Source organism: Canis lupus, chromosome 19, assembly GCF_011100685.1.
Source record: "Canis lupus familiaris isolate Mischka breed German Shepherd chromosome 19, alternate assembly UU_Cfam_GSD_1.0, whole genome shotgun sequence".
Classification (NCBI taxonomy): Eukaryota; Metazoa; Chordata; class Mammalia; order Carnivora; family Canidae; genus Canis; species Canis lupus.
Window position 1 is genome coordinate 24605369 of NC_049240.1, and position 27476 is coordinate 24632844.

General features: G+C 34.7%; 1 protein-coding gene and 1 pseudogene across 3 annotated transcripts in view; one reads left to right on the forward strand and one right to left on the reverse strand.

The window, feature by feature from the left end:
- LOC119877292 overlaps nucleotides 1–678 on the reverse strand; it is a 39020-nt pseudogene extending 38342 nt beyond the window's left edge.
- The window catches only part of MAP3K2 (mitogen-activated protein kinase kinase kinase 2), a 93306-nt gene that overhangs the window by 38200 nt on the left and 27630 nt on the right, over nucleotides 1–27476 (forward strand). For 2 of the 3 annotated variants that reach the window (XM_038564859.1, XM_038564858.1), the window contains exons 2-12: nucleotides 6803–6871; nucleotides 9166–9284; nucleotides 10122–10162; nucleotides 11562–11661; nucleotides 17373–17486; nucleotides 17927–18014; nucleotides 22861–22991; nucleotides 23835–23914; nucleotides 25541–25608; nucleotides 25769–25864; nucleotides 26888–27094. In XM_038564859.1, the coding sequence (XP_038420787.1) occupies nucleotides 6865–6871; nucleotides 9166–9284; nucleotides 10122–10162; nucleotides 11562–11661; nucleotides 17373–17486; nucleotides 17927–18014; nucleotides 22861–22991; nucleotides 23835–23914; nucleotides 25541–25608; nucleotides 25769–25864; nucleotides 26888–27094 (1051 nt within the window). In that variant the 5' untranslated portion in view covers nucleotides 6803–6864. The remainder of the gene's footprint in view (nucleotides 1–6802; nucleotides 6872–9165; nucleotides 9285–10121; nucleotides 10163–11561; nucleotides 11662–17372; nucleotides 17487–17926; nucleotides 18015–22860; nucleotides 22992–23834; nucleotides 23915–25540; nucleotides 25609–25768; nucleotides 25865–26887; nucleotides 27095–27476) is intronic. The other variant, XM_038564860.1, reaches the window with a different exon arrangement.

Genomic DNA, 27476 nt, shown 5'->3' on the forward strand with positions numbered 1-27476 from the left:
TGCCAAGCCACCCGGGCTGCCTGACATGTTTTTTTCTTAGATATATTCCTAAATAATTTTTTTTTTTAACAACCCTGAGGTCTTTTATTTTCTTTACATTTATCATACCATGAATTCAGAGGGAATAGGTTCCAGCACTTCAGGCTCCTTTCCATTGGTTCTCACAAAGTGTGCTTCTCTGAGTGGGGCAGGCTGGCGCTTCATTTGGACCCAAGTACCTTTCTCTTTGGCTTCCTTCTTTTTCTGATCATTTTCCTTCACAAGTTTCAGGAAGCTATCTCGGCTCTTTGAGTGTTTAATATGCTCAATGAGGACATTAATTCTCTTGGCAAGAATCTTGCCCTTATTTGTTTACAGTGCCAACAGCATGCTGAATAACATTGTAGACTCTTTCAGTTTTGCCATGGTAACATTTGTGGGGCATTCCTTTTTGAACAGTGCCCATTCCCTTGATATCCACAATATCACCTTTCTTACAGATTTGCATGTGTGTGGCCAAAGGAACAACTCCATGTTTTCTAAAAGGCCTAGAGAACATATAGCGGGTACCTCTCCTCTTTCCCTTTGTGTTGGTCATTTTGGCGAATTATTGAAAGATGGCAATTCTGGCTGAAAGGTTATTCCTAAATAATTTATTTTTTAATACTGTAAATGGAATTTATTTTTATGTGATTTTTAAAAATCTTATTTGAATTTTAGCAGCTAATATGCAGTGTTAATTTCAGGTGTACAATATAGTGATTCTACAATTTTGTATATTACTCAGTGGTCATTAAGGTAAGTGTATGCTTAATCTCCTTCATCTATTTACTACCATCACCACCACCTGTAACCATCTGTTGTATATAAATACCTGGTTTTGGTTTGTCATTCTTCTTTTTTCCTTTGTTCATTTGTTCTGTTTCTTAGATTTCACATAGGAGTAAAATCATGTGGTATTTATCTTTCTCTGACTGACTTATTTCACTTAGCATTATACTCTCTAGTTCCATCCACATTGTTGCATATGGCAAGATTTCATCCTTTTTAATGGCTGATTAATATTCAAATGGAATTTATTTTTAATTTCATTTTCATAAAGTCTTTATTAGTGTATGGAAATACAACTGATTTTTAAAAATCTTTCATCCTGCAACTGTGCAGAACTTGCTCGTTAGCTCTAATAATGGTTTTGTTTTGTGAATTTATTAGGATTTTCTGTATACAGTATTATCACCTGTAAATAGGGATGCTTTTTATTTCTTATCCAGTCTGAATCCATTCATTTCATTTTCTTGTCACATCTTCTGAATAGAACCTGCAATACAGTATTAAAAAGGAGTGGCAAGACTGGACATCCTTGTCTCATTTCTAATCTTAGGGGACACCTAGACTTTCACCATTAAGTATGATGTTAGCTGTGGATTTTTCATGGATGCCTTTTATCAACTTGAGGAAATTCCCTTCTCTTCCTAGTCTTTTGAGTATTTCAGTCAGTTGGTTTTGGCAAATGCATTTTCTGTGTCTATTGAGATGATCATACAGTTTTTGTCTTTTATTTTTTAATGTTTTTATTACATTGATATATGCTGAATTTACCTTGCTTTTGTGGGATATATCCCACATGTTCATAGTGTATAATCCCTTTTTCTTATGCTCTGGATTAGGTTTTTCTAGTATTTTGTTGAGGACTTTTATATCTCTATTCACTTGGATATCTAGTTTTCTTGTAATGTTTTTGTCTGATTTGGTTATTAGAGTAATAATGATTTCAATACTCTCTTTCTCTCTCTTTTAATAATCAATGGTAATTTTTCCTTAAATGTTTGAAGGCATCTGGTTTGGACTTCTATTTGAACTAGAAATGAAAAACTTTCGGCAATCTCATAATTTTTATATTGAATTGAGATTTTCAGATTTCTTCTTAAGTTAGTTTTGGTAGTTTCTAGTAATTTATCTCTTTCATCCAGGTAATCTAATTTATTGGAAATACAGTTCATGTATTACCTTATTCTTTTTGTTTCTGAAAGGTTGGTTGTAATACTCCGTCTTTAATTCTTGAACTTAGTTGTTTGTGTCTTTTCTATTTTTTTCTTGGTTAGTCTAGCTAAAAGTTTATGAATTGCATTTCTCTTTTCAGAGAGCCAAGTTTTTCATTGATTTTAAAAATTTATGTTGTATTTTTATTTTCTAGTTTATTTCTATTCTGATCCTTATTATCAGATCTGATATTATTATTATTACCTGATCCCAGGTTTCCCTCTCCTTTCAGTTCTATATTTTTTTTTGTATTTTGAGAGTTTCTTGTTAGGTGTATACATGTTTATAATTGTTATATCTTGTTGATGAGCTGGCCGTGTTTTCATTATAAATGTTCTCCTTTGTCTCTAATAACAATTTTTGCATTCCATTTTGTCTTCTATTAGTATAGAAGTATTGGGGATCCCTGGGTGGCTCAGTGGTTTAGCGCCTGCCTTCAGCCCAGGGCGTGATCCTGGAGACCTGGGATCGAGTCTCGCATCAGGCTCCCTGCATGGAGTCTGCATCTGTCTGTCTGTCTATCGTCTCTCTCTCTCTCTCTCTCTCTCTCTAATGAATAAATAAAATCTTTAAATTAAAAACAAAAGAAGTATCACTGCAGGTCTTTTCTGACTCCTGCTTGCGTAGTATATCTTTTTCCATCCTTTTCCTTTCAACCTATTTTGTCTTTGAGTCTAAAGTGTGTCTGTGGTAGACAGCATATGGTGGTTGGATCAGTGTTTTTTTAATCTTTTATGCTAATCCCTATTCCTTAAATAGTTTGTTCATCCAGTTGCATTTAATGTAATTACACATGGGTAGAATTACATCTACTTTGTATTTGTGTTTTATGTGTGTTATGGGGGTTTTTTGTTCCTCATTTTTCTATTACTGCTTTCTTTCATGTTAGATATTTTCTAGTATGCTAATTTAATTCTTCTGTTTCTTTTGTAACTTTTTAAATTTTAGAGTTGATTTGTTATTAAAGTTAATAACTTAAAGCAATGTAATTTGGGTTCATATCAACTTAAGAGGCATATATACACTTTTATATAACTTAATTCTTTTCTATGTACTATTATTGTTATACAAATTATTATATGTTGTGTACTAACAAAACACTTCATGTTATTGTTTTATGCAGTTTCTTTAAACCTGTGTATTTTTTGTTGTTGCTTGTGTAGAAAAGAATTAACATAGCAGGCCTCACTGCATATACTTAGAATGGACTGCTTAAGAGGTCCACCCTTGGCTAGCATCTGAGAACTTATTAGGTCTACACCTGCCTAACTGATAAGAATGGCTCACTGTGCCTAAGCTGCTTATACAAACAATATAGTTTATGCTGAATGTCTGCTTTTCTTCTGTGAGGAATTTTGGTATGTGGTAGGCAGAGGGTACCTATTGATCAGCTCATAATAAAACCCTGGGTGCTGAGTCTCTAATTTTTCCTGGTTGGCAACATTTTCCATGTGTTGTCTTAACTCATTTCTGGGTGGAGAGGAGGAGGAATTAAGTATATCCTTTGTGACTCTATTTTTAAAAGATTCTTAAGAGCTAGCCCTGACCTTCCCTGGACCTTGCCCTGTGTGCCGTTTCCCTTTGCTGATTTTGCTGTGTATCCTTTTGCCTTAATAAATTATAGCTTGTCAGTATGACTATATTGCTGAGTCTGTTGAGTTCTTTAGCAAGTCATAGAAATTGAGTGTGGTCTTAAATACTCACTACACATGCTATAACAGATTACCACAAATTTAGTGGCTTAGAACAATTAGTTTTGGAAGTCAGAAGTCCAATATGAGTCTCACTGGGCTAAAACCAAGGTGTCAGCATTGCTATATTCCTTCTGGAGGCTCTGGGGGAAAATCCATTTTTCTTGCCTCTCCTTCCTTCTAGCAATTTCCTGTATTCATTGGCTCATGGCTATCCCATTCCATCTTCCAAGCCAACAATGGTCAACTTTTCTTATGCAACATCACTCTGACACTCACTTTCCTGCTTATTCCTTATTCCTTTATTTATAATGATCCCTGTGATTATGTTAGGTCTGACCAAATAATCCAAGGTAATCCTCTCATCTTAAATTTGTTAATGTATCTTATCTACAAAGTTCCTTTTGCCATGTAAGGTAATATATATGCAAATGTTCTAGGAAATGACATGTGGACATCTTTGGGATGGCTTTTGTATACACAGTGTTCACATATAGAAGAAATGAAAAGAAACAACACGTTTTGTGGTCTTTTTAGATATGTAATTACCATTCCTGGTGCTCTTTCTTCATGTGAACTCGATTTACTGTCTAGTATCCTTTATATTTCAACCTGAAGGACTCCTTCTGTATTTTTAAAAAGATTTTATTTATTTATGAGAAACAGAGAGAGAGAGAGGCAGAGACACAGGCAGAGGGAGAAGCAGGCTCCATGCAGGAAGTCTGATGTGGGACTCGATCCCAGGACTCCAGGATCATGCCCTGGGCTGAAGACAGGCGCTAAACCACTGAGGCACCAAGGGATCCCCATCCTTTTGTATTACAGGGAAACTCCAGTTGTAATGAATTCTCTGTGTTTATTTATGTTGGAATGTTTTAATTTTGCTTTCAGTTTTGCAGAGTGGTTTTACTAGATATAGAATTCTTGCTTGGTAATCTTTTTCTTTCAGCACTCTGAATGTTACCCACTGCTTTCTGCCTTATTATCAACAATGGGTTGAGCAACCCTTTTACATGATGAGTTCCTTCTTTCTTGCTGCTCTGAGATTCTTCATCTTTCAATAGTTTGTGATGTGTCTACGTGTGGATAACTTTGATTTTATCCTACTTGCAGTTTGTTGAGCTTCTTGGATGTGTACATTGTTTCTCACTAAATTTGGGAAGTTTTTCACTATTTTTTAAATATTCTTCTTTCTGCCTCTTTATTTTTCCCCTCTTTTGAGAATCCATTATGCATATATTGGTGTGCATACTGGTTTCAGATATTATATTTTCCAACTCTGAAATTTCTGTCTGGTTCCTTTTTAAAAATTTTGGCTTTTTATTTATATTCTGTGTGATGAGTCATCATTTTCATACATTCTTTAGTTTTTAGTCATGGCCTCCTTAGTTCTTTGAAAATATTTAAAATAGCTGATTTAATCTGTCTAGTTAGTGCAACATTTGAGCTCCCTCAGGGTCAGTTTCCACTGATTGCTTTTTCTCCCTTGTGTATAGGTCATGCTATATTTATATATCTTACAATTTTTGAAAAAATAGTGTGTCATCCCTGGAACTCAGATTCTCCTCCTACCCCACTGTTTTTTGTTTATTGTTTTTATTTCTTTAGTGACTTTGGGGCACTGATTTTTTTTTTAAGTTTATATTTTGTGTTGTGTGTGGTCACTGAAGAATCCTCAGTTGGTTTAATTGTCAAGTGAAAGCCTATGGCCTTCTTTGGCCTTTCTTGATTATGCAACAGTTCTGGACATTTGTGTGACTTCTAGAGTCCCAGGAATCTGTTGGAGCTATTCAGAGGTCCTTACTGAAATCTCATTCCTCAACTTGTCTAAAACCTATTGTTTGCCCCAACAGTTCTCCCCTTTCTCAGATGGTTGAGATATGCAGCAGTTGCTCTTGGAAGCTTGCTTGCTTTCCCTTTCTTTCTTTCTTTTTTTTCAAAGATTGTATTTATTTATTCATGAGAGAACAGAGGCAGAAACATAGGCATAGGGAGAAGCATGCTTCCCGCAGGTTGCCTGATGCAGGACTCAATTCCAGGACCCCAGGATCACACTGAACCACTGGGCCACCCAGGTGCCCCACTCTTGGTGGGATTCAACAAACACTCCAAGCTCTTTGCAATGGAAGAATTTTGAGTCAGGTTAAATAAAGTCAGCCTTTCTTGGGTCTACTGGCCAACTGCTAGATAGGTCATATGACATTTTTTGGGGAATCAGACTGAAGAAGTTCTAGTTCCATTCTGCCCTCTCCAGGGGCAGTCAACCTGCTTATTTTCATGGTTTACATTGCTGTTTTGGAGCTGGGGATAAGGGTGAGAGATAGGAATAGAAAAAGTTAGAGACTCTTTTTACCAAGATTCTTAAATGCTGCCCATATTGCTGCAAGCCTTTGGGTAATTCCAGGGTTCTGAAAATGTTGATTCTGACAATTTTTTCTTTTATGGAAGAGAGAAATTTTGTGGATCTTTTCTATTTTTAGTTGATGTTCTCCTTTTTTTGTCTCTGAATGTGACCTTTTCCACTCATTTTTATAGTTGCCCTGTAGGAATTTGAGTTTATTGGGTTATTTCTCAAGATTTTTGACTTTGCTGGGGTGCTTGGGTTGCTCAGTCAATTGAGTCTCCAACTCTTGGTTTTGGCTTAGGTCATTATCTCATGATATCAAGCCCGGCATTGGGCTCTGCATGGAGTCTGCTTAAGATTCTTTCCGCCTCCTTCTCCATCCTCCTTTGCTTCTCCCCCTGCTCTCTCTCTCAAATAAATAAATAAAATATTTTAATTAAAAAAGAAGAGATTTTTGACTTGGTGGGGGGAGATAAAAAGATTTTTGACTTTGAAAAATTCTTTTTCTAGCTTAGATAGACAAGAGCCCGAAAAATACTGAGTTAAATTTAATATGGTGTAATAATGATCCTTAGTTCATTCTCAGTAATGGAGTATCTTGCAGAAATAAAGCACTTCTCCCAGCACAATGTGTAAAGTATTAATACTGTATTATTCTCATTAGTGTTATTTATTTTGATTTTTTTGTTTGCCCCTTCTGTTTTTTTTTTTTTTTTAATTTCTGATATATTCATTTTTTCCTCCTAAGGCAGTAAAGAATGCTGATGGAAGAACCATTTTCCTAATTTTCAAATTGTTGAGCTGGTTGCCATGATGGGTGAGTTTTTTGTCTCTTACTATTTTATTTTAATTAATTAATTTTTGAGTAAAGGGATAAAAGTTTATTAAGTAAAGTTACAGAGAAAGCTCTCAGAAGTGAGAAGGGTCCCAACAGGGTTCCCTTTTGTTTGTAATTAAAGGATAAAATGGGGAAGAAAAATTTTTCTTCACGTGTATGACATTTTTATAAAGAAGTTTTAAGATGTGGTAGACTTACATAATGTTTTATATTTATTTACTTAATAGCTTTTCAGTTAGAGCACTTTTTGAGTTAACTTACAGATTTGGAATGACTGTTTCATGCAGGATATCCTAATAGGGACATTCAAAATAAACTGCTAAGATGGATTGGGACTTACTTAGAGTCTGATATCCAGAGAGAATACTAGATAAAGAAACCTGACTTTTAAATTGCCCTTTGTTTACATGTCATCTCACTAAGAAGTTATTTATTCATATGGTCCTCTTTTTTTATATCTATGATAGAAAAAGTATACTCATTTTTTTAAAACAAGGAAATTGGTATATGTAAATGTGATAAGAGATTTAAGCCAGGCATTTATTTTGGTGCTGTGATGTTAGACATGAGAAAAGACCTAAATTCAAGTGTTTAAATTTTTCCTAATGAAGAAAATAATTAGAACATGAATACATATGTTTAAGTATTAGAGTTCCCCTCTCCCCAGTGTAAGATTAAGGATCTTATCTTTCTTAAGAAGGTTATATGAGATAATTTTATTCTAATTGAGATCATTCTCAGCTTATTTTTTTCCCCTAAGGGCAGACTTATTTTTATCAATAAATGACATGGTCTGGCTTAGACCTGTGGACAGAACACACTTTGTGATTACATTATACCCAATTGGCTCAGTTGCTATTTGGCGAAGCTAACATGATAAAATTTTATTTTACAAAAAATAGTTTATGAGGGATTATAATATTTTCTCTAAACATGGCATTTATTAATAAACTTGTGGCATCATTAACTTTAATTTTAATATACAAATAATTTCATTATAGGACAGAATATATTGAGTCTTATAAAAAATTAATACATTAGAGAAGTCAGCTATTTGTGTGTTTGAAGGGCTGATGAAGCCATTGAATTGCTACATTCTTTTTAGTGATTTCTCCTTACAAGATAAAGTATGTTTTAATTATTACTACTCTGAAACATAAATTATTCATCACCAGAACAGTAAATTTTAAAATGTAAGCTGTAAAAGCCCCTCAATTCCTTTGTTGATCATTTGCTGATTATCATTAGTAGAATTGATTTACTAATAAAAATCAATTAAATCATCCCTACCTTTTCCAGAGAGCATGTAATTGGTATTACTAGGAGATTAATGCTTATAGTCAGAAATTTTTGATATATTTGGAAGAAATTAAAAAGTTCATGGTTCATGATCCTTTCACTCAGTTTTATGGATTCACTGCTTTTTTTTCTAAGGAATGTGTTTTACTTACATTTTTACCTTTTAAGTTGTTACTGGCTGAGATTGTTAAATAGTCTGTTAAATGTGTGTAGTCTTGTTGAACTTTATGGTGAGGAAGTTAAAGAAAACACTTCCAAATATCAGTAGGTCATTTATCCACAGATAAAGCTTTTTGTTTCTGACTTGAAGTACTGATGAAAAACTCTAATAGGAATTCTGTACTTTGAACATAAATGCCAAATAATGATGAAAGTCTTTTTCCCCTACCCCACTTGCTTAAACTTTTAGATGTTCTGTTGATGTTTTATTAAGGAGTCACAGAAAGTAACTTGTTATGATGGGGCTGTTTTAACACATATACTAGGATGTTACATTGTTAAAAGAATCAGAATGACTTTATCTTGCCTGTGTCACACCTAGTGTGATGCGAATGCTTCAGTCTAGTGCAGTTTTTTTTTTTTTAATTTTTATTTATTTATGATAGTCACAGAGAGAGAGAGAGGCAGAGACACAGGCAGAGGGAGAAGCAGGCTCCATGCACCGGGAGCCCGACGTGGGATTCGATCCCGGGTCTCCAGGATCGCGCCCTGGGCCAAAGGCAGGCGCCAAACCGCTGCGCCACCCAGGGATCCCAGTCTAGTGCAGTTTTAATGTTACTTGTCTTCAGTTTTTAAATAATTAAAATTTTATTTCACCAAAATAAGTGTAGGCATTGAAAATGTGCTAGAGGCATTTTTTGTGTTAATGTATTGTATTTTGCATTAAATTTCATGATCAGCTTTGTGTTTAATATCTATGATAAATACATATTGAAATTACAATTCTGTGTTTATGTTACTTTGAAAATGCCTAGATGATCAGCAAGCTTTGAACTCAATCATGCAAGATTTGGCTGTTCTTCATAAAGCCAGTCGACCAGCATTATCTTTACAGGAAACCAGAAAAACAAAGTCTTCATCACCAACAAAGCAGGTATTTGTTTTAATATTTTAATAAATACATATTGTTATATAAGTTCTTTGTCCTGAATATCTTGATCTTATAGACGGTTTGTTAAGGTTTAAGTCTAGCTTTTGAGTCAGATATTTTGTTGTTTGTCATACATTTTTCCAAACAGATGGGCATTTTTAAAAATGGTAGAGTTTCATTTAATGTGGTAGCTGCTCTCTAATGCTGATATTTCATCCATTCTTAAAGCACTTAAGATAAGCAAATTGTGGGGATCCCTGGGTGGCGCAGCGGTTTGGCGCCTGCCTTTGGCCCAGGGCACGATCCTGGAGACCCGGGATCGAATCCCACGTCGGGCTCCGGGTGCATGGAGCCTGCTTCTCCCTCTGCCTATGTCTCTGCCTCTCTCTCTCTCTCTCTCTCTCTTTCTGTGACTATCATAAAAAAAAAAATAAAAAATAGGATAAGCAAATTGTTTTTATTTAAAAATAGTCTATTTGCAAATGAGCGTCATTTTGATTTTTATAAAGTTTGGGATGATCAACACAGAAAGTGGGAATATAATATTCTACATTTCCCTCTAATAGGATTAGCAAGTATCACATACCCATGGTGCTAACACTGAGAGATCTTGGTGCTCTTTGCTTTCAGCTCAGGTTTAGCAACACAATTCTCATATCAGCTCTTTGGCAGACACTATCAGTTGATTGGAGTTCACACTGAAAATGAAGTCTCCTTTCCTTCCACACTATCTTTAATCAGTGACTAAGGAAAAAAAAAAAAGAGTGACTAAGAAAAAAAAGACCTAGAAATTCTAGAAATTTTATCTGATCTCTGAAATGATTTATCATTTTCTTACAGAATGATGTTCGAGTCAAATTTGAACATAGAGGGGAAAAAAGGTAAGGAAAGAAATATTACATATCAGTTTCTTGATTTAATCAAATGAATCATAATTAAAGCCATTAGAGGCTTTTTGTGGACTTTAGTGGAGGTTCATGGCTTACAAATTGAGAATGGAATAGAATAGTGCTTCATAATGTATAACATATATTTAAAATAGAATCTCAAAATTTAGGCTAAACATTAGGAGCAATTAATGTTTTTATTTTGGGAAGTAAAAAGGTCATTGCATAATGCAGCCTTTAAATATTATCATTTCCTGTTATTTTTACTCAGGGGAAAGTAAATATATTTCTCCATATTATAATTATATCATCCCTTCAGATTTTTTTTTCAGATTTTATATAGAACTTATGTATGTGGAATTAACATTCATAATTTTGATTCAATAGACCTCAATCATATGACATGTATTTACTTAGTAACACTGAGGAAGATAAGTTGGAATGGTGGCTATAAATTAATTAGCATAGGGATAAGTCTAACCTTCCACTGGGTATCTGTATCTTAGTGCAGTGGTGAAGGGTGGTGGTGGTGGTGGTGGTGGTTGACAACAAAATTGCTAACAAGGCCTAATAGGAGTTGAAGGTGGGATTTCATTTCTGTTATTAGTGTCTAATTACATTCATTTAATGAAAGAGCTATCTATTTTAAGGACTTTAAAAAGGCTCATAAGTCATATAACCTAAAGATGTAAAACTGTTTTACATAGAGATGTCTGTAAAAAATGGGGTATACCATATATACCATCCAGTGTTCAATCTACTTTTACCCTACTTATTGTTCTTTTATGGATATTTCTTCAGTTCTTTTCCATTCACTGAGCAGTATTTATTAAGTACTGTAAGTACCAGGCCTTGAAGGAATAACGTGAGCAAAACAGACATGGTCCCTCCCCCTTACAAAGTTTACAGTTTAGTAATCTCCAAGCTTAGGTGTGTGCTCCCCAGGGAGACATAGGCTAATCCTTCGTAGCATAGGAAGAAAATACTAGAATTGCAAATTTTTAATTAAAAAAATATTTATTTGGGGAATATCTTTACATGTAGGTGCTCAAAAATGTTGAGTTGATAAGGGTACAGAAATCAAAATTTAAACCCACAAAGAGGAACTTTATTCTTTTTAACAGTTTCATTGCATTCCGTTATATAGGTATCACATAGGTGATATACTTATGTTAGTTTATACTTAGTTTATACTTAAGTTAGTTTATACTTAACTAAACTTTAGTTTTAATCACTTTCTTCAATGATCATTTTACAATTGCTTTTTAATATTCATTTAATAGTTTCAGACCTAATTTTGTGTTTCTCTATCCAAGAGATAACTGTTACAAGTATGTTATCTTATTTAACTATGTCTAGGAAAATTAATTCTCTTTAAATTCTGTTTATGCAGAATCCTTCAGTTCTCCAGACCAGTTAAACTGGAAGATCTGAGATCTAAGGCTAAAATTGCCTTTGGACAGTCTATGGATCTCCATTATACCAATAATGAGGTAAACATACAATTTAATTTTCAGTAGCTGTTATTTTGGAAAGTATTATGTTCATTTAAGAGATTATTTTAGGAATGTTTATTTAGGGATTAATAAGGATGTGGTATGTTAGAGAAATAAAATAGTACAAGTAAAGCTGTAAATTTAAGTGAAATGTATTTTTTCCATTGTGGAAAGTATTTATAGGTGCTACTATGCAAATAATTGAATAAGAATATATCGAAGGAGGAAATATATGTATTACTTAGAAGTTTGCTGCTGGGGCACCTGGGTGGCTCAGTCAGTTAAGTGTCCAATTCTTGATTTTGGCTCAGGTGGTCACCTCAGGCTTGTGAGATTGAGCACTGAGTCAGACTCCCCGCTGGATGGGGAATCTGCTGGAGATTCTTTCCCTCACCCTCTGCCTCTGCTCCTCTCCCCACTTGCCACGTGTGTGAACGCGTGTGGTATACGCTCTCTCTGTCTCTCTCTCAATAAATAAATGAAATCTTTTTTAAAAAACTTGCTGCTTATTTATGTTTTCTTATAACTCTGTACTTTTTGATGAACTATCTTTTTTTCTTATACTCTACACTTGGCTGTAGAGACAACAGAGCTTTGGTAGATAGTTTAGTTAAAACTTTAAAGAAATTTTTGTGTTGGTTAGGACCTGATTAGATCATTATGTTTATGTTTGTGAGTCAGTACGTGTAAATTTAAGGGCTTGCTCTGGCAATGAGGAGCTCTGTGTTCTGGAAAATCCTCTTTTGAACTTTCTGCAAAATTCAGATTGAATGAGATAATCTCTGAGGTTTCTTTCAGATCCTATGAGATCTCAAGATCTTGAATTTTGAAATTTTCAGGGACAATTTAGTGATCAGTTAATTTGTTCTTGTTTTCAAATACTCAGAAATACTTGTTGAATTTGCCAGGCATAATGCTGTGATTTATGAGTTGCACCCTACAAGAAGTTTATAGACTTACGGTAGAAGCAGGCAATTAAATGATGAGTTCAAATATATGAAGTTCTTTTAAGGACATGCATAAAATATCATTAAGAAGAATAAAGGCAAGACAGTAGGTGTCTAAACAGATTTAGATAATACTAAGGAAGAACTGAGGTTGTAATATTTCATTATTTCATTACTGAGACTTAAAGTAGTCAGACTTGCAAAAGGTTTGAGGAGAAGAACATTGCTAGTAGAGAGAGCAGCTGAGAACAGTGCCTACAGAGATCCTAAGACGAAAAGACTAATATGTTTAGGAATAGAAAAAAATGCTAATGGGAATGAAGAAAGGTAGAGAGCTTACTAGAAATTAACTGGAGAAAACGTGAAAGTGCTTTGCAAATGTTAAAGAATTGTGCAAATAAAATATTTTCAAATACTAGATTTTCAAATGAATTATTACTAATTTAAAGTAAAAAATATGTAAATGTAGTTTGTCTAGAGAAACCACTTACAGCTGAAAGCAGAAAATATTTTGATAAAGTAAAAATCTATATCCAAACAAATATTATCCCCGAACAAAGTGATGAGTATCATACTATAGTAATACCTTAACATTTTATTTTTTCATTAACATTATTTATTTTTTCAATACTTTTTGGGTTTTCAATTAGCCATGAACACGTCTTGTTGCCTGGCCCTATTGTATTGGCACTTACTATTTCTGTTGTGCTGGCCTGATTTCCAGCTGCCAGCGCCTTAGGCTCTGAGGGCTTTTCAGAGGTACAGTTGTAGGACCTATGCTCAAGTACAGGTGGGGGTGCCAGGGGCGTGATGGGAATGAGACTCAAGGATGGGATGGGAAGTGGGGATGGATTGGTTCCACTAACCATAGTAGTAACTTGCTGGATAACACACTCTTTATGGGCCTTCTCCCCTGTCTTCCCCATTCCCCTACCAGTGTTTTGTTGAACCTTTTCCTGTATAAACAGGCTTGAATTTGATTCTTTATTTCATGGTATGATTTTAGGGGAACCAGGTATATCTTTGTTTTTGTTTGGTCTAAAATTATATGATGGAAAACTTTAAAATGCCAAAATACATTAAGACTACAATATTGACTTGATTACCAGTCTAGTAGGTCTATCAAGAAAAATGAGGCTAGCTTGACATAACTTGTTCATGTTGTATATGTTCTAGCTCCTAGAATTGCCTTTTCTTTTCTGAGGTCTCCCATTTTGTTTATATAATTTTTTCTAGAGTTTTCTTGAGGATTGACATCAAGCTAACTGATCTGTAGTTTCAGGACCTTCTCCCATTTTCTAAAAATTGGAAAGTTTCTCCATTTTCAGTTTCTTTTTCTCATGCTTTCTGAAGGATTTCTGGTGAGTGGTTCTGCCATTATGTATGGGTGGCATCTTGGCAGGAATGTGGTAGAAGAGACATTAGGGTAAGATTATGTTGTTTAAAATTGCTTGCAAGTTAAAGATTCTGTGAGTTAACCATGACAAACCCAATGCATGCCCTTCCACAGTGTGGGTACTGGGAAAAAGCTTATAAAGTCTATTAGTTTTGTGGACCTGTGACAAGCAAAACTCATTTATGTTATTACCCAATTCTATATTTTTTTTCCAGCATAGTATAAATCCCTGTGTTCTAAGAGAACCATTATTCTTTAAACTTTGTATAAAGTTTGTTAAAGTTTTCCAGAATTGAAACAATGAGGAAATTTAAGCTGGGATTGGTTAGGTTTGGTAATTGGGCTCCTCTTTATCTAATAGTGTCAAGTATGTGTGTGTGTTGTCATGGGGGATGGTTGTGAGGATGTTCAGGCAAGGTAAGTGAATTTTCTAAGATCTTTCTCATTTTAGATGATTAGAGGAGGAAAATCTTTTTATGGACTATTATATTTCATTGTGTAAAGTCACACAAATAAGTCATTTCTCTCAAATTTAGGTTCTATTTAATGGGTTTTTGGACTCAGTTTTTAGTTTCCAGAAAGGATTTATATCAACTAACAACTAATGCATCAATATTAAGGCAGAAGGAAGTAGATTTCATGAACGAGGCTGAAATGAATTCATTAAGCAGGAAAATATTGTGTGATTTATTTAACGTAATTTAGACAAGCTGAGACTTGTTCTGGACTCTTAGTCCTCATTGTTAAAATTGATAATAGGTAACATTAGAACATACAAGGGATCACATCAAAACTGTAGGCAGTAATCCAAGCTACCAATCTACATCCTCCTCCAGAATGTCCAGATTTCACATTAGCAAACTCAGGAAGAACGGAATCACTAATGTTAATATTTTGTTACTGTGATTTAAACTAGTGTCTTTTCCTTCCCAAAAGCAATAGTATCTTGGAGAAGTAAACAATCCAATTATTAATAAATGTGTGAAGTAACTGGTTTTCTCTTCAAGGGAAAAACTGGAAAAAAAATAATCAGTGCCTTAAAATGTTTTCTAGTACTTAAAATACAATTTAAAAGAATATTAAAAATAACAAGATGTACTAATATGGTTCATAATTAAAAGGAAAATGAAACGATATTTTTTTCCTTTATGCTTATTCTGTGATACCAAACAGTTAATACTCTTTTTTTTTATTAGAAAAAAATTCTCGAGCAGCCCAGGTGGCTCAGTGGTTTAGAGCCGCCTTCCGCCCAGGGTGTGATCCTGGAGATCAAGTCCCACGTCGGGCTCACTGCACGGAGCCTGCTTCTCCCTCTGCCTGTGTCTCTGTCTCTCTCTTTCTCTCTCTTTGTCTCTTATGAATAAATAAAATCTTAAAATCTTTTTTTTTTTTAAGAACTTTTTTTTTTTTTTTAATTTTTATTTATTTACGATAGTTACAGAGAGAGAGAGAGGCAGAGACACAGGCAGAGGGAGAAGCAGGCTCCATGCACCGGGAGCCCGATGTGGGATTCGATCCCGGGTCTCCAGGATCGCGCCCTGGGCCAAAGGCAGGCGCCAACCCGCTGCGCCACCCAGGGATCCCCAAAATCTTAAAATCTTAAAAAAAAAAAAAAAAAAGAAAAAGTATTCCCATAGAAGGGAAAAAAAGGCCTGGTTAGTAGGTAAGTCAGAATAGTACAAAACAACAAAAATAGCTACAAAAAGAAATCAGTATAACGTCACAGTATAATGTCACAGTAAGTGAATTTAATACACAGTAAGTGTATAATACACAGTAAGTGAATTTAAATGGATTTCAGGATAGAATTCACATTAGTCCAGAATCCACATTTTTTGTGTTTGGTAGCCTTTGTTAAAACAAGGACTGTTTTCCAAAAAGAAATCTGCAGAGAATGCAACCATGGCAGCTTAGTGGGTTTAGTTACAGATGAAGTTTTTAATCTTATGATATCCATTAAACGGTACTTACCAAGCGTTTGCTCTTTGCCATGCTCTGTGTCAACTATTAGTGTCATTGTCCTCAAGGAATTTATACTGTAGAGAACCCCAAACTAACTAGGTATTTACATTTGAAGGCTTCTATACTATTTAATTAGAGCAGGGTAATAGGTATGGAATCTGTTCATTTGTTTTTATTCTGTCCATCCTTCAATGAGTTGGAATACATAGTGAAGATTATTGACAGTTGTCTTTAGCTACTAAGTTTACATTTAAAAAAGTTTTGATTTTCTTAAGTTGTGTAGGTCATGCTTTCTCATAGACTTCTTAGCTGCTTTTGTCCTTTATTTATTTCAAAAAATTATTTTAGAGAGCAAGTATGCACACACCTGAGTGGGTGTGGTGGCGGAGGGAGAGAGGGAAAGAGAAGCGTCAGGCAGACTCCCTACCGAGTGTGGAACCTGACGCAGGGCTCAATCCCAGGACCCTGAGATCATTACCTGAGTCGAAATCAGGAGTCAGGGATCCCTGGGTGGCGCAGCGGTTTGGCGCCTGCCTTTGGCCCAGGGCGCGATCCTGGAGACCCGGGATCGAATCCCACGTCGGGCTCCCGGTGCATGGAGCCTGCTTCTCCCTCTGCCTGTGTCTCTGCCTCTCTCGCTCTCTCTGTGTGACTATCATAAATAAATATATAATTAAAAAAAAAAAAAAAAAGAAATCAGGAGTCAGCTGCTTAACCCACTGAGCCACCCAGGCATCCCTGCTTTTGTCCTTTATAACGTCTGATCCATGAGAGAACTAGTGAAAACATATATCCACATTTAGCATTTACTTTGGATGGCTGACCCATTTAGTTTGTTTAGAGTGTAGCAGTCAAGTCACAGAGTCAGAGATGGGAGCCCCATGTGGACTGTAGATTGCAGGTACACTGCTAGTGGCCCCCTCCATGGCAGCTGCTACAGATGTTCATTGTATTTGGGGTGTTGGTAAGCACATTAGTTGAGAATGCAGATCCATAATTACTGTGGAGAAAAATGTGAGTTTCATGAATGCAGATGAAAGATACCTTTATTTTATATAGTTTTTGTGTGTGCCTTAATGCTGTTTTGGGATGAAGATACTCTACTACACTTTGCATCATTATGGGAGTATCCTAGAAGATTAATCTTTAAATGTGTTTTCTAGAAGAATTTAATTAATAAAGCAAAAATGTTTTTGTCTGTATCCGGTCTATAATTTTAGTGGTAGTAGGATTGGAAGAGTGAAATGATCTAGATACACGTATTCATTCAGAATTTCATTACAATGACAAATCAAAGAGCCAGAGTATTTTGAAATTTGTAATTCCATAGTAATAGAGATGTTCCTGCAAGGACTTGATCTGGTGAGATGGTTAAATAATTCACTGTGTTCATTTTTGTTTAGTTGGTAATTCCATTAACTACCCAAGATGACTTGGACAAAGCTGTGGAATTGCTGGATCGTAGTATTCATATGAAGAGCCTCAAGATATTACTTGTGATAAATGGAAGTACACAGGTATGAATTGAGATTTCTTTCAGCAAGGATTATAGAATTATAATTTTATTATGATTAATTTATTTTTATAATTTTATAATTTATTAGGATTATAGCCTATATATACTAAGTCAGTATATGAAACATAGTTACATTCTATAATCATTGATATTTTTCAGTATAATGAAATGTAAACTTACATATCGGATTGCTAGCTTAATATACTTGTCCTCAAAACTATGTAGCCAAAATTATAAATAAGTATAATGTACTATACATATGAAAATAATAGAAATACTGAGAACTTGGGGAAGAACTGTACTGGAATTAAAATTTCAAAAAGTAGATTTGATAAGACCTACAAACAATATAGAATATCTAGGTTGTATTTGGTAGGAAAAAGGATTCCTTTTGAAGCCCCAAGGGGAAGAATAGCATTAATCATTCTTTTTCCTTTGTAGGCTACTAACTTAGAACCATTACCATCACTAGAAGATTTGGATAACACAGTATTTGGAGCAGAGAGGAAAAAGCGACTTTCTATAATAGGTAAGAATGCTAGTGTCTGAACCATAAATGGGAAATTTATTTTCTTCTCAATCCTTTAACGTAGGGTAACACCTAAACATAACCATCATAAAGAGCAGTCTACCTCTACTCTAATTTTTCTCACTCTGTTCTAGTTTCTGAGGTCCTTTGAAAAGTTTTGTCAAGTGTTACAAGATTGACAATCTCCAACTTAAATATTTGGTTTCTTTATGTACCTAAGGTATTGTAATATTTAACAAATTTAAGTAAAACCTCAAAGAGGTTTTAATTGTACAAATAAACTAAAGGGACGGAAATAAAAGAAGTAATTCTCATATGCTAAAACTAAATTGGATGGACTGAGTTCATAAGCCTTTCTCTAAGTTTTAGTTATTGTAGTACTATCAAAATAAATTAAGAGTTTCCAGATTATTGCTTTATTAGTAGTCAGTATTCATCATTAATAAGAGATTGTTAAAATTAAGCTTGTAGTACAAAGAAACCATGGATCTTTTGTACTGTTTTTAAGGAGGCCTAATAGAGAGGTATGGGCAAGGCAGAGGTGCTCTGACTCCCCAGTTCTGTGGATCTTCTTCAGTTAGTGTAAAACATTGATAATCTGCATTTTTATATGACAAAAGCATTACATTGCTTTTATAGCTGGTATAAATGTTTTTTAACAGATAAGTCAATGAAGGGAATTGTTAAAGACAGCATGAAAACACATGTGAGGGATGAATTTGAAAAGGAAAAGTAGAAGAGGAAGTGAAACATGACTGGAGTGGGCAGGAAGCAGAAGGGGCAAAATAAGAGATATGGTTGGGAATCTAAGACTGGAATAAAAGAGGATTGTTTAATAACAAAAGAAAAGATTAAATTGGTGTGTTGGACCCCCCCACCCCCAAATCTGTTCTTCATCTTCTGTTTTGGCCCTCATAAGAAGCTATTTTATGACTACATCCTTCTAAGTGTATATCTTACATAGGTGTTACTTTTGGTTTCAGAAATGCTGGAAATGTGAGCAGCAGAGATATACGAGTAAAATAGAAATTGCTTATCTTCATTCAGATATATTTTAGTATAGTTTAGAATTTTGGTGAAAGAACATTAGGGAGACCTGAATTCAAATTCCAGCTCTCTAACTTGAGACTAGTAACTTTGTTCTTATCTTTAAATTGTGGGATTCTTGTGATAATAAATTGAAAGAATACTTTTAAAGAACATTTTGCTTTTCAAACTAGAAAACATGACTGTTATTAAACAACATTTCTGGGATGCCTGGGTGGTTCAGTGGTTGAGCGTCTGCTTTTGGCTCAGGGCACCATCCTGGAGTCCTGGGATCGAGTCTCACATCGGACTTCCTGCATGGAGCCTGCTTCTCTCTCTGCCTATGTCTCTGCCTCTCCCTCCACCCCCTCTCTCTGTCTCTCATGAATAAATAAATAAAATCTTTAAAAAAAATAAACATACACTTCTTTCTTCATTGCCTCATCATGTTATAGTATCTATCATTTTTTTTTAAGGTTTTATTTATCCATTCATGCGGGACAGAGAGAGAGGCAGAGACACAGGCAGAGGGAGAAGCAGGCTCCATGCAAGGAGCCTGATGTGGGACTCGATCCCAGGTTCCCAGGATCATGCCCTGAGCTGAAGGCGACGCTAAACTGCTGAGCCACCCAGGCTGCCCTAGTATCTATCATTTTAAAGTAAAAAATTGTCAGTTCACTGTAGCTGCATTAGAACAAGCCGAATGCATTAGTTAAACTGACATTTTAAATTCATTTTGAATTAAAACTATACTGAATACCTCACTCTTGTCCTGCTAGCAAATATTCCAGGTTGAGTTCAGTGCTAGCATAAGAAGAAACTAGAAATTGTAATGTAGTAGAAAACTGTTGGTCTTTTATTGGCACTTTACACTTGGAATGGCTTTGATAGATATGACCCATCATCTTTTTTCCATATTTATTGACAGTTATCTTTTTAATTATTTTCTTTATTATTATCTTTTTATTATTTTAATAGGAGTGTAGGCTGTGGTGTGGAGGTCTCAACCAGTAGCATTGGCATACCTGTTACCAACAAAAGTTAAGAAAAATGGGTTATCTTTGGGTATAAATACTCAGTAGTGGAATTATGTGGTCATATGGTAGTTCAATTTCTGATTTTTTGAGGAACCTCCATACTGTTTTCCACAGTGGTTACACCAATTTACATTGCCACCAACTGTTCATGAAGGTTCTTTATCTTTTTTTTAAAAGATTATTTATTTATTTATTTATTCATTCATTCATTCATTCATTCATTCATGAGACACACACACACACACACACACACACACACACAGAGGAAGAGGAAGAAGCAGGCTCCATTCAGTAAGCCTGATGCAGGACTTGATTCTGGGACTCCAGGATCACGCCCTGAGCCAAAGGCAGACGCTCAACCGCTGAGCATCCAACTGTCCCGTGAAGGTTCTTTTTTCTCTACATCCTTTTTCTCCAGCTATTGTTTCTTGTGCTGTTGATTTATCCATTCTGATAGGTAGGAGATGATATCTCATCGTGGTTTGATTTACATTTTCCTGATGAGGAATGATGTTGAGCATCTTGTGTCTTTTGGTAAAGAAAATGAAATATGAAGAAATTCAAAGAAAAGCTAATTTGAAAAGATAAATACATCTTTATGTTTGTTATAGCATTATTTGCAATAGCCAAGGTATGATGCAACATAAGTGTCTGTGGATAAATGAATAAAGAAGATGTGGAATATATACACAATGCTATATTACTGAGCCATAAAAAAGAATAAGATCATTCCGTTTGCGGCAACACGGGTGGACCTAGAAGGTATTATGCTAAGTGAAATAAGTCAGACAAAGACAGATGCCATACAATTTCACTTATATGTAGAATCTGAAAAACAAAACAAATGAATAAACAAGCCAAAAACCAGAAAGATACAGAGAACAAATTGGTGGTTGTCAGGGGATTGGGGGTTTGGACAAAATAAGTGAAGGGGATTAAGAGGCACAAACTTCCAGTTATAAAATAATAAGGCACAGAGATGAAAAGCACAGTGTAGGGAATATAGTCAGTAATATTGTAATAACATATGATGATGCCAATTACACTTAACAGTGGTGAGCATTAGAATTGTCAGATCACTATGTTGTATACCTGCAACTGTTACAACATTGTGTGTCAACTAGACTTTAGTTAAAATAAAAGAAAAATGTGTTATCAAGTAAACAGATTTTGAAGAAACTTTATAGCAGTTTTTCTTCCCTATCTCCTTTTAGTAATGAGTATATTGATCTTCTTTTATAAAGAAGGGTATATGGAAGGAATGAAAATGCTTAGGACAGTGTGATTATAGCTGTTACAAAGCTTAAGTAAACCCCTGGCCTGAAGCTGAGTTCTTAATTATTTCAGAGTCAAGTAGAAAGTTGATCTTTTCTGTGCATATCTCTTGGTAATTATTTTGTTCTCTTTTTCCCTATCTCCCCACTAACAAATGCTGGCATATACCTATAGCAACTTCTTTTTTATAAGCAGAGCCTTTTTGCTTTATTTTGTTTTTTGTTTTTGTTTTTGTTTTTTTTTTGCCTTTTTGCTTTAAATCTGACCCAAACTTAAATGCTCACATAACTTCCCCATGTCTTTTTTTAAAATTGTTTAATTTCAAAATATTGAGAGAAAAGGAGAGACCTGTGTTAATAAACATAACATTATTTCTATAAAGCCAGGTTAAAAATACAGTGGATTATTGTTTCATAAGAAACAATGGGATTAGTTAGATGAACTATATTAGATTTTTTGAACTGTAAAGAAATTTAAATGCCAGGAATCTGGCTTGTCATAAAATCTAATTTTAAAGTACCTAAGAATAAAATTCAGAATTCCAATTTGGAAACACTCTAATATGACCTTTTAAAAGTGATTTAAGCAGTAATCTCACTTTAGGTTTCTAAAGGTTAAGGAGAGGGAATGGAAAGAGCATGATGGAGCCAAATGGTCATAGCATATGTTCAGTATGAACAATTTTACTATCACAGTGCCCTTGGAAAGGAAGGATTTAGTCTTTGTTTACCCTGAGTGCTGGCTTTATGTATTTTTAAATCTATTTTTTAAATTCAAGTATAATTAACATACAGTGTTATGTTAGATTCAGGTGTACAATTTAGTGATTCAGTAATTCTGTACATTTCTCGGTAGTCATCAAGATAAGTGTACTCTTAATTCCCCTTACCTGTTTCATCCATCCCCACATCCACCTCCCCACTGGCAACCATAAGCTTGTTCTCTACAAGAGAAGGGGTTTAGTCTTATGTTGACAGATGAGGAAATGGGTTTGTGGGGATTGGGTAACTTAACCAAAGACATACAGTTGGTAAATAACTAGAACTGAGATTTAAACAGGTCTAAAGTCCACATTCTTTCCACTACATTATGATGCCTTCCATATGTTCTGTTAAAGGGTAACATATCTAAGTAAAAGTGACCCTTGGAAGTTCAGAAGTGGTGGCATCTAAAAATCTTTATTATAGTATCAGCCCCATAATGCCATTGTCAGCAGTTAGAGGAACATACTACCTAGTAAGTATAAATAAATATTGCAGTGAAGTTAATAATTATAGTAGGGTTGGGAGTTTAGAAAGGTATAAATACATTTGAAGATTTATAGAAATGAATGTTCTTTTTTTTTTTTTTTTAGAAATGAATGTTCTGATAACTTTTAATAAAAACTGGATTTCAATAGCTGAAATTATTGGTATTATGGTCCAGAAATCCTGTGTATATATTTAATTGAAACAAAAATTAGTTCCCAAATGATATTTATAAAATTGTATAATTTTTTTTCCTTTGAGGTCCCACTAGTAGAGATAGAAGCTCCCCTCCCCCGGGATACATTCCAGATGAATTACACCAAGTTGCCCGGAATGGGTCATTCACCAGTATCAACAGTGAAGGAGAGTTCATTCCAGAGAGCATGGACCAAGTAAGCAAAAGTTGGATGTCATTTTTCATTTCATTTAAAAGGATGTCATAGGATTTGTGTGGTTTGTCTGGTGTCTTGTGTGTGTGTGTGTGTGTGTGTGTGTGTGTCCGTGTCCCCGTGTGTCCTCTTCCTCCCATCCTGTCCGTATCTTCCTTCTTAAGTGAACAGAATAGTAAAAAACATAGGAAAATGCTAACTCACTTACATGTGCCTCTGTGTATTCATGTAGAAACAAAGCTGGAATAAGGCTGGTTTTCTTATTTTGCTCATTAAATGCATTTGTTTGTAATCATGGGATTAACATTCAGATTTTTAATTAACATTAGAAAGATACAATAAAACTGCAGATATTTAACTATGTGAAGCTTAGGTTTGTCTACTTTGTAAAATATCTTTAAATGTTTTAGCAATATGGTAGTCATGGTGTCATTCTCAGTTTGAGTGGGGCTGTTGTTCAGTGTTCAGTAAGCAAAACTATGTGAAATCTTTTAGCTTTTAATTATTTAGCTAATAGTCCATAGAGAAAATATTTTTCTCTTAGGAGATTTTGAAGTCATAGCCTACCTACAAAAGGGACCACTACATTTAAAACATTAAAAAATGAATAACTCTGGGAGGAGGTGACTGCTATTGGATATGGGGTCTTCTTTTGGGTACTGAAAGTGTTCTCAGATAGTGGTAAGGGTTCCACAACTCTCAATATACTGTAAACCACTAAATTGTACACTTTAAATGGGTGAATTTTATGTTATATGAATTATATCTCAATAAAGCTATTTAAAAAAACCCAGTAACTGCTTGTTATATCACATTGAATCATGGAGGAACTCTTTGTTTTTCTAGATGCTGGATCCATTGTCTTTAAGCAGCCCTGAAAATTCTGGCTCAGGAAGTTGTCCATCACTTGATAGTCCTTTGGATGGGTAATATTGATTATAGTTTTTATTTTTTAGTATATGTGCATAAATGCATGTATATATATTATGTTAGAAGAGTGTAATTGATACTCATTACTTAGGGCAAATGAATTTTTTCACAGTTTGGACAAATCCCTTAACCTCTTGGAGCTCAGTATCTTTATCAGGTAAAATGATATCTGATTATAATGAGTATTTCTGTTTACCAAAATTGTGTGTTTGAAGCTAAATGCAAACTTAGAATTTATGTGTATTTACTTTTAAAACTCTGTTGGTGGGGTGCCTGAGTGGTGCAGTTGGTTGAGCTTCTAACTCTGATTTCAGCTCAGATCTGATGTCAGGGTTGTGAGATTGACCTCAATGTCAGGCTCCGTGCTCAGAGGGAAGTCAGCTTGGACTCCCTCTCCCTACCTGCCCTACCCCTGCCCTACCCCACCACCTGCAGACGTGTGTGTGTGTGTGTGTGTGTGTGCATGCACGCGCGCGTGCATGTTCTCTTTCTCTCTCAAATAGATAAAATTAAAAAAAAAATACATTTAGGGGCACCTGGGTGGCTCAGTGGTTGAGTGTCTGCCTTTGGCTCAGATTATGATCCCTGGGTCCTGGGATTCAGTCCCACAGCAGTCTCCCCACAGGGAGCCTGCTTCTGCCTTTGCCTATATCTCTGCCTTTCAGTGTCTCTCATGAAAAATAAATAAAATCTTTTTAAAAAAATGCATTTAGTTTTGGAGGTTTCTTGAGTTGTTTCACCTGTTCAGGATTATGTTCATTTTAGCACTAACTTATAGATAACTTATTTTTCTTGGTAATTGTGGCCCAGTATGTTGGCTGTCATTTAAAATTTAATACTTACGTTTTGTGAAATAGCTGTTCAGGAATATAAACTGGATGAAATTGCAACTGGATTTTTTGTTACAGGTGCTTCTTCTTTCCTGGTCTCAATAAAGACAGTGTTTACCTGTAGCATACAGAGTCCATAAAATGTGTACCTAGTTGATCTCATCTGGGATTTCTTTTTGAAGCAAATTCTGAAAATATAACAAATACTGTATAGGAATACACATTTAATTTTCATTTACCTGTACACACAAAACCTTTGTGCCCATGTCTATGTCAAGATAGGTAATTGAAACATTTAAGAAATTCAGGAAAATAGTAATGCGAAAGCTATATATTGAGCACTTAATATTTGAAAGACAGTGTCCTGAGCACTATGTATATACACACACTTGATGAGTGGGAAATTAATATCTTGTTTTTATAGATATGGATAGTCTCAGAAAGGTGATATGTCAAGGTTGCAACTGCTAGTTGAGTGGTAGAGCTAGAATTGAAACACAGTATTTGCCAACATCTGTAATTCCCAAACTTTTCATTTTTACTGCTATACCCTATAGGTTATTTTTAAAAGCCAGGCTTTTGCCTCTGTGCAGTAAATAAGTGTTAGAAAAGAAGTTTCTTTCAGTTAACATTTCAGACAGACCTCCTTTATTCTTAGTATTGCATACACACACACACACACACACACACACACACACACACAATTTCCACCACACATACATACAGATACTGATATTTTAAATGTATTTACATACTTTTTGCTCATTTAACACGACATTTTTTTATTTTTAGGGAGAGCTATCCAAAATCACGAATGCCTAGGGCACAGAGCTATCCAGATAATCATCAGGAATTTTCAGGTTAGACTATCCATATTCTAAATGTTTAAATATGTCATTAAATAGTGCTTTGCTGAGAGGGAGAAGGGAATTTTTTTTAAAAATGAATAAAAATGTGTAAATGTGTTTATTATTAGAGATGTTTGACTTTTTTGTAACATATAACTTTCTTATGTCTCAGTAGACTATGATAACCCTATCTTTGAGAAATTTGGAAAAGGGGGAACATACCCAAGAAGGTATCATGTTTCATATCACCATCAAGACTATAATGATGGTAAGTTTCTGGCAATTAGACCACAAGAACAGCTTGTTAAAAATCTCAAAAATAATCAAAATTTAAAAATATCATACTTAAATAAACCAGTAGAAATAAATTCATTCGTAAATCACTTACTTTTCTACTTAAAACAATTTTCGAAAGGAATTAACTAACTAAAACTGTAGTTACATCTTAGGGTTAGATTATTATTAGATGTTATTAAGTTGCCCTAAGGCAACTTACGTTACCTAGGGTTAGGGCAACTTACCTAATAATACTTACCTTTCCCTCAAAAGAAAAGGTGTAATTAAAGAATGATATTAATTAGAAAATTACTCCTTGATGATGAAATTCATACTTGCATTAAACTTTTATGGAAAAAATTGCTACCTATTAATTTTCCAATTTTTGTTCTTATAATTGGAAATGAGAATAAAGTACATTTTTTCCTCCTTCTTATCCAGAAGTGAGGGAGTACAATGATTTTTTTGAATGTATGCATGTTTTAACAAGAGATTGCTTGAATTTATATTCAGATCCTATTTTTTTATCAACTCTTCATTTTTGCTTTTTTAACCTTTCCTCTTCCTTGTATTTTCACTTTTGACTTCATGATCCAGTGTTAAAAAGGATATTCCCTTGAACTTTATTTTTTATTATTATTATTTTTTTAAAGATTTATTTATTTATGATAGACATAGAAAGAGAGAGAGAGAGAGGCAGAGACACAGGAGGAGGGAGAAGCAGGCTTCATGCCGGGAGCCTGACGCGGGGCTGGATCCCGGGACTCCAGGATCACGCCCTGGGCCAAAGGCAGGCACTAAACCGCTGAGCCACCCAGGGATCCCCTCCCTTGAACTTTAAAAGAAAATATTACTCTTAAGTTTAAAACATGTAATCAAATAACCATTGCTATTTCAGTGTCTTAACCTTAAATCTAGTCACAAGACAGACTTCTGTACCTTATGTCATAAATTTAAATACTTTCAATTATAACATGAATAAAAGTCCTAAGGTAATTCTGTTTTGATTTTGTAGGTCGTAAAACTTTTCCAAGAGCTAGAAGGACTCAGGGGACCAGCTTCCGGTCTCCTGTGAGTTTCAGTCCTACCGATCACTCTTTAAGCACTAGTAGTGGAAGCAGTATCTTTACCCCAGAGTATGATGATAGTCGAATAAGAAGAAGGGGAAGTGACATAGACAATCCTACTTTGACTGTAATGGACATCAGCCCACCCAGCCGCTGTAAGTAATAGAAATTGACACAGTGAATGTTTTGCAGAAAAAAAAAAAAAAATATATATATATATATATATTTTGTAGATCCAGGATTTTGTAGATTATAGATTATGTAGATCTGGGATTCTTTCAGGTATCAAATTCTTAAAAGAATTGCTTTTAATCTTTCTTGTAATGTAACTCTGCTGGTAATGAATTCTTTTAGCTTTTGTTTGAAAAAGGCCTTTTTTTCCTTTTATTTCTGAAAGATTTTTTTTTTCTGGGTACAGAATGCTGGGCAGTTTTTGTTTTTTGTTTTTGTTTTTTTTTTCTGTTAGTGCTTTAAAGCTATTGCTCCATTATCATCTTCTGGCTTTTGTATATTGTTTTGTTTGTTTGTTTTGTTTTT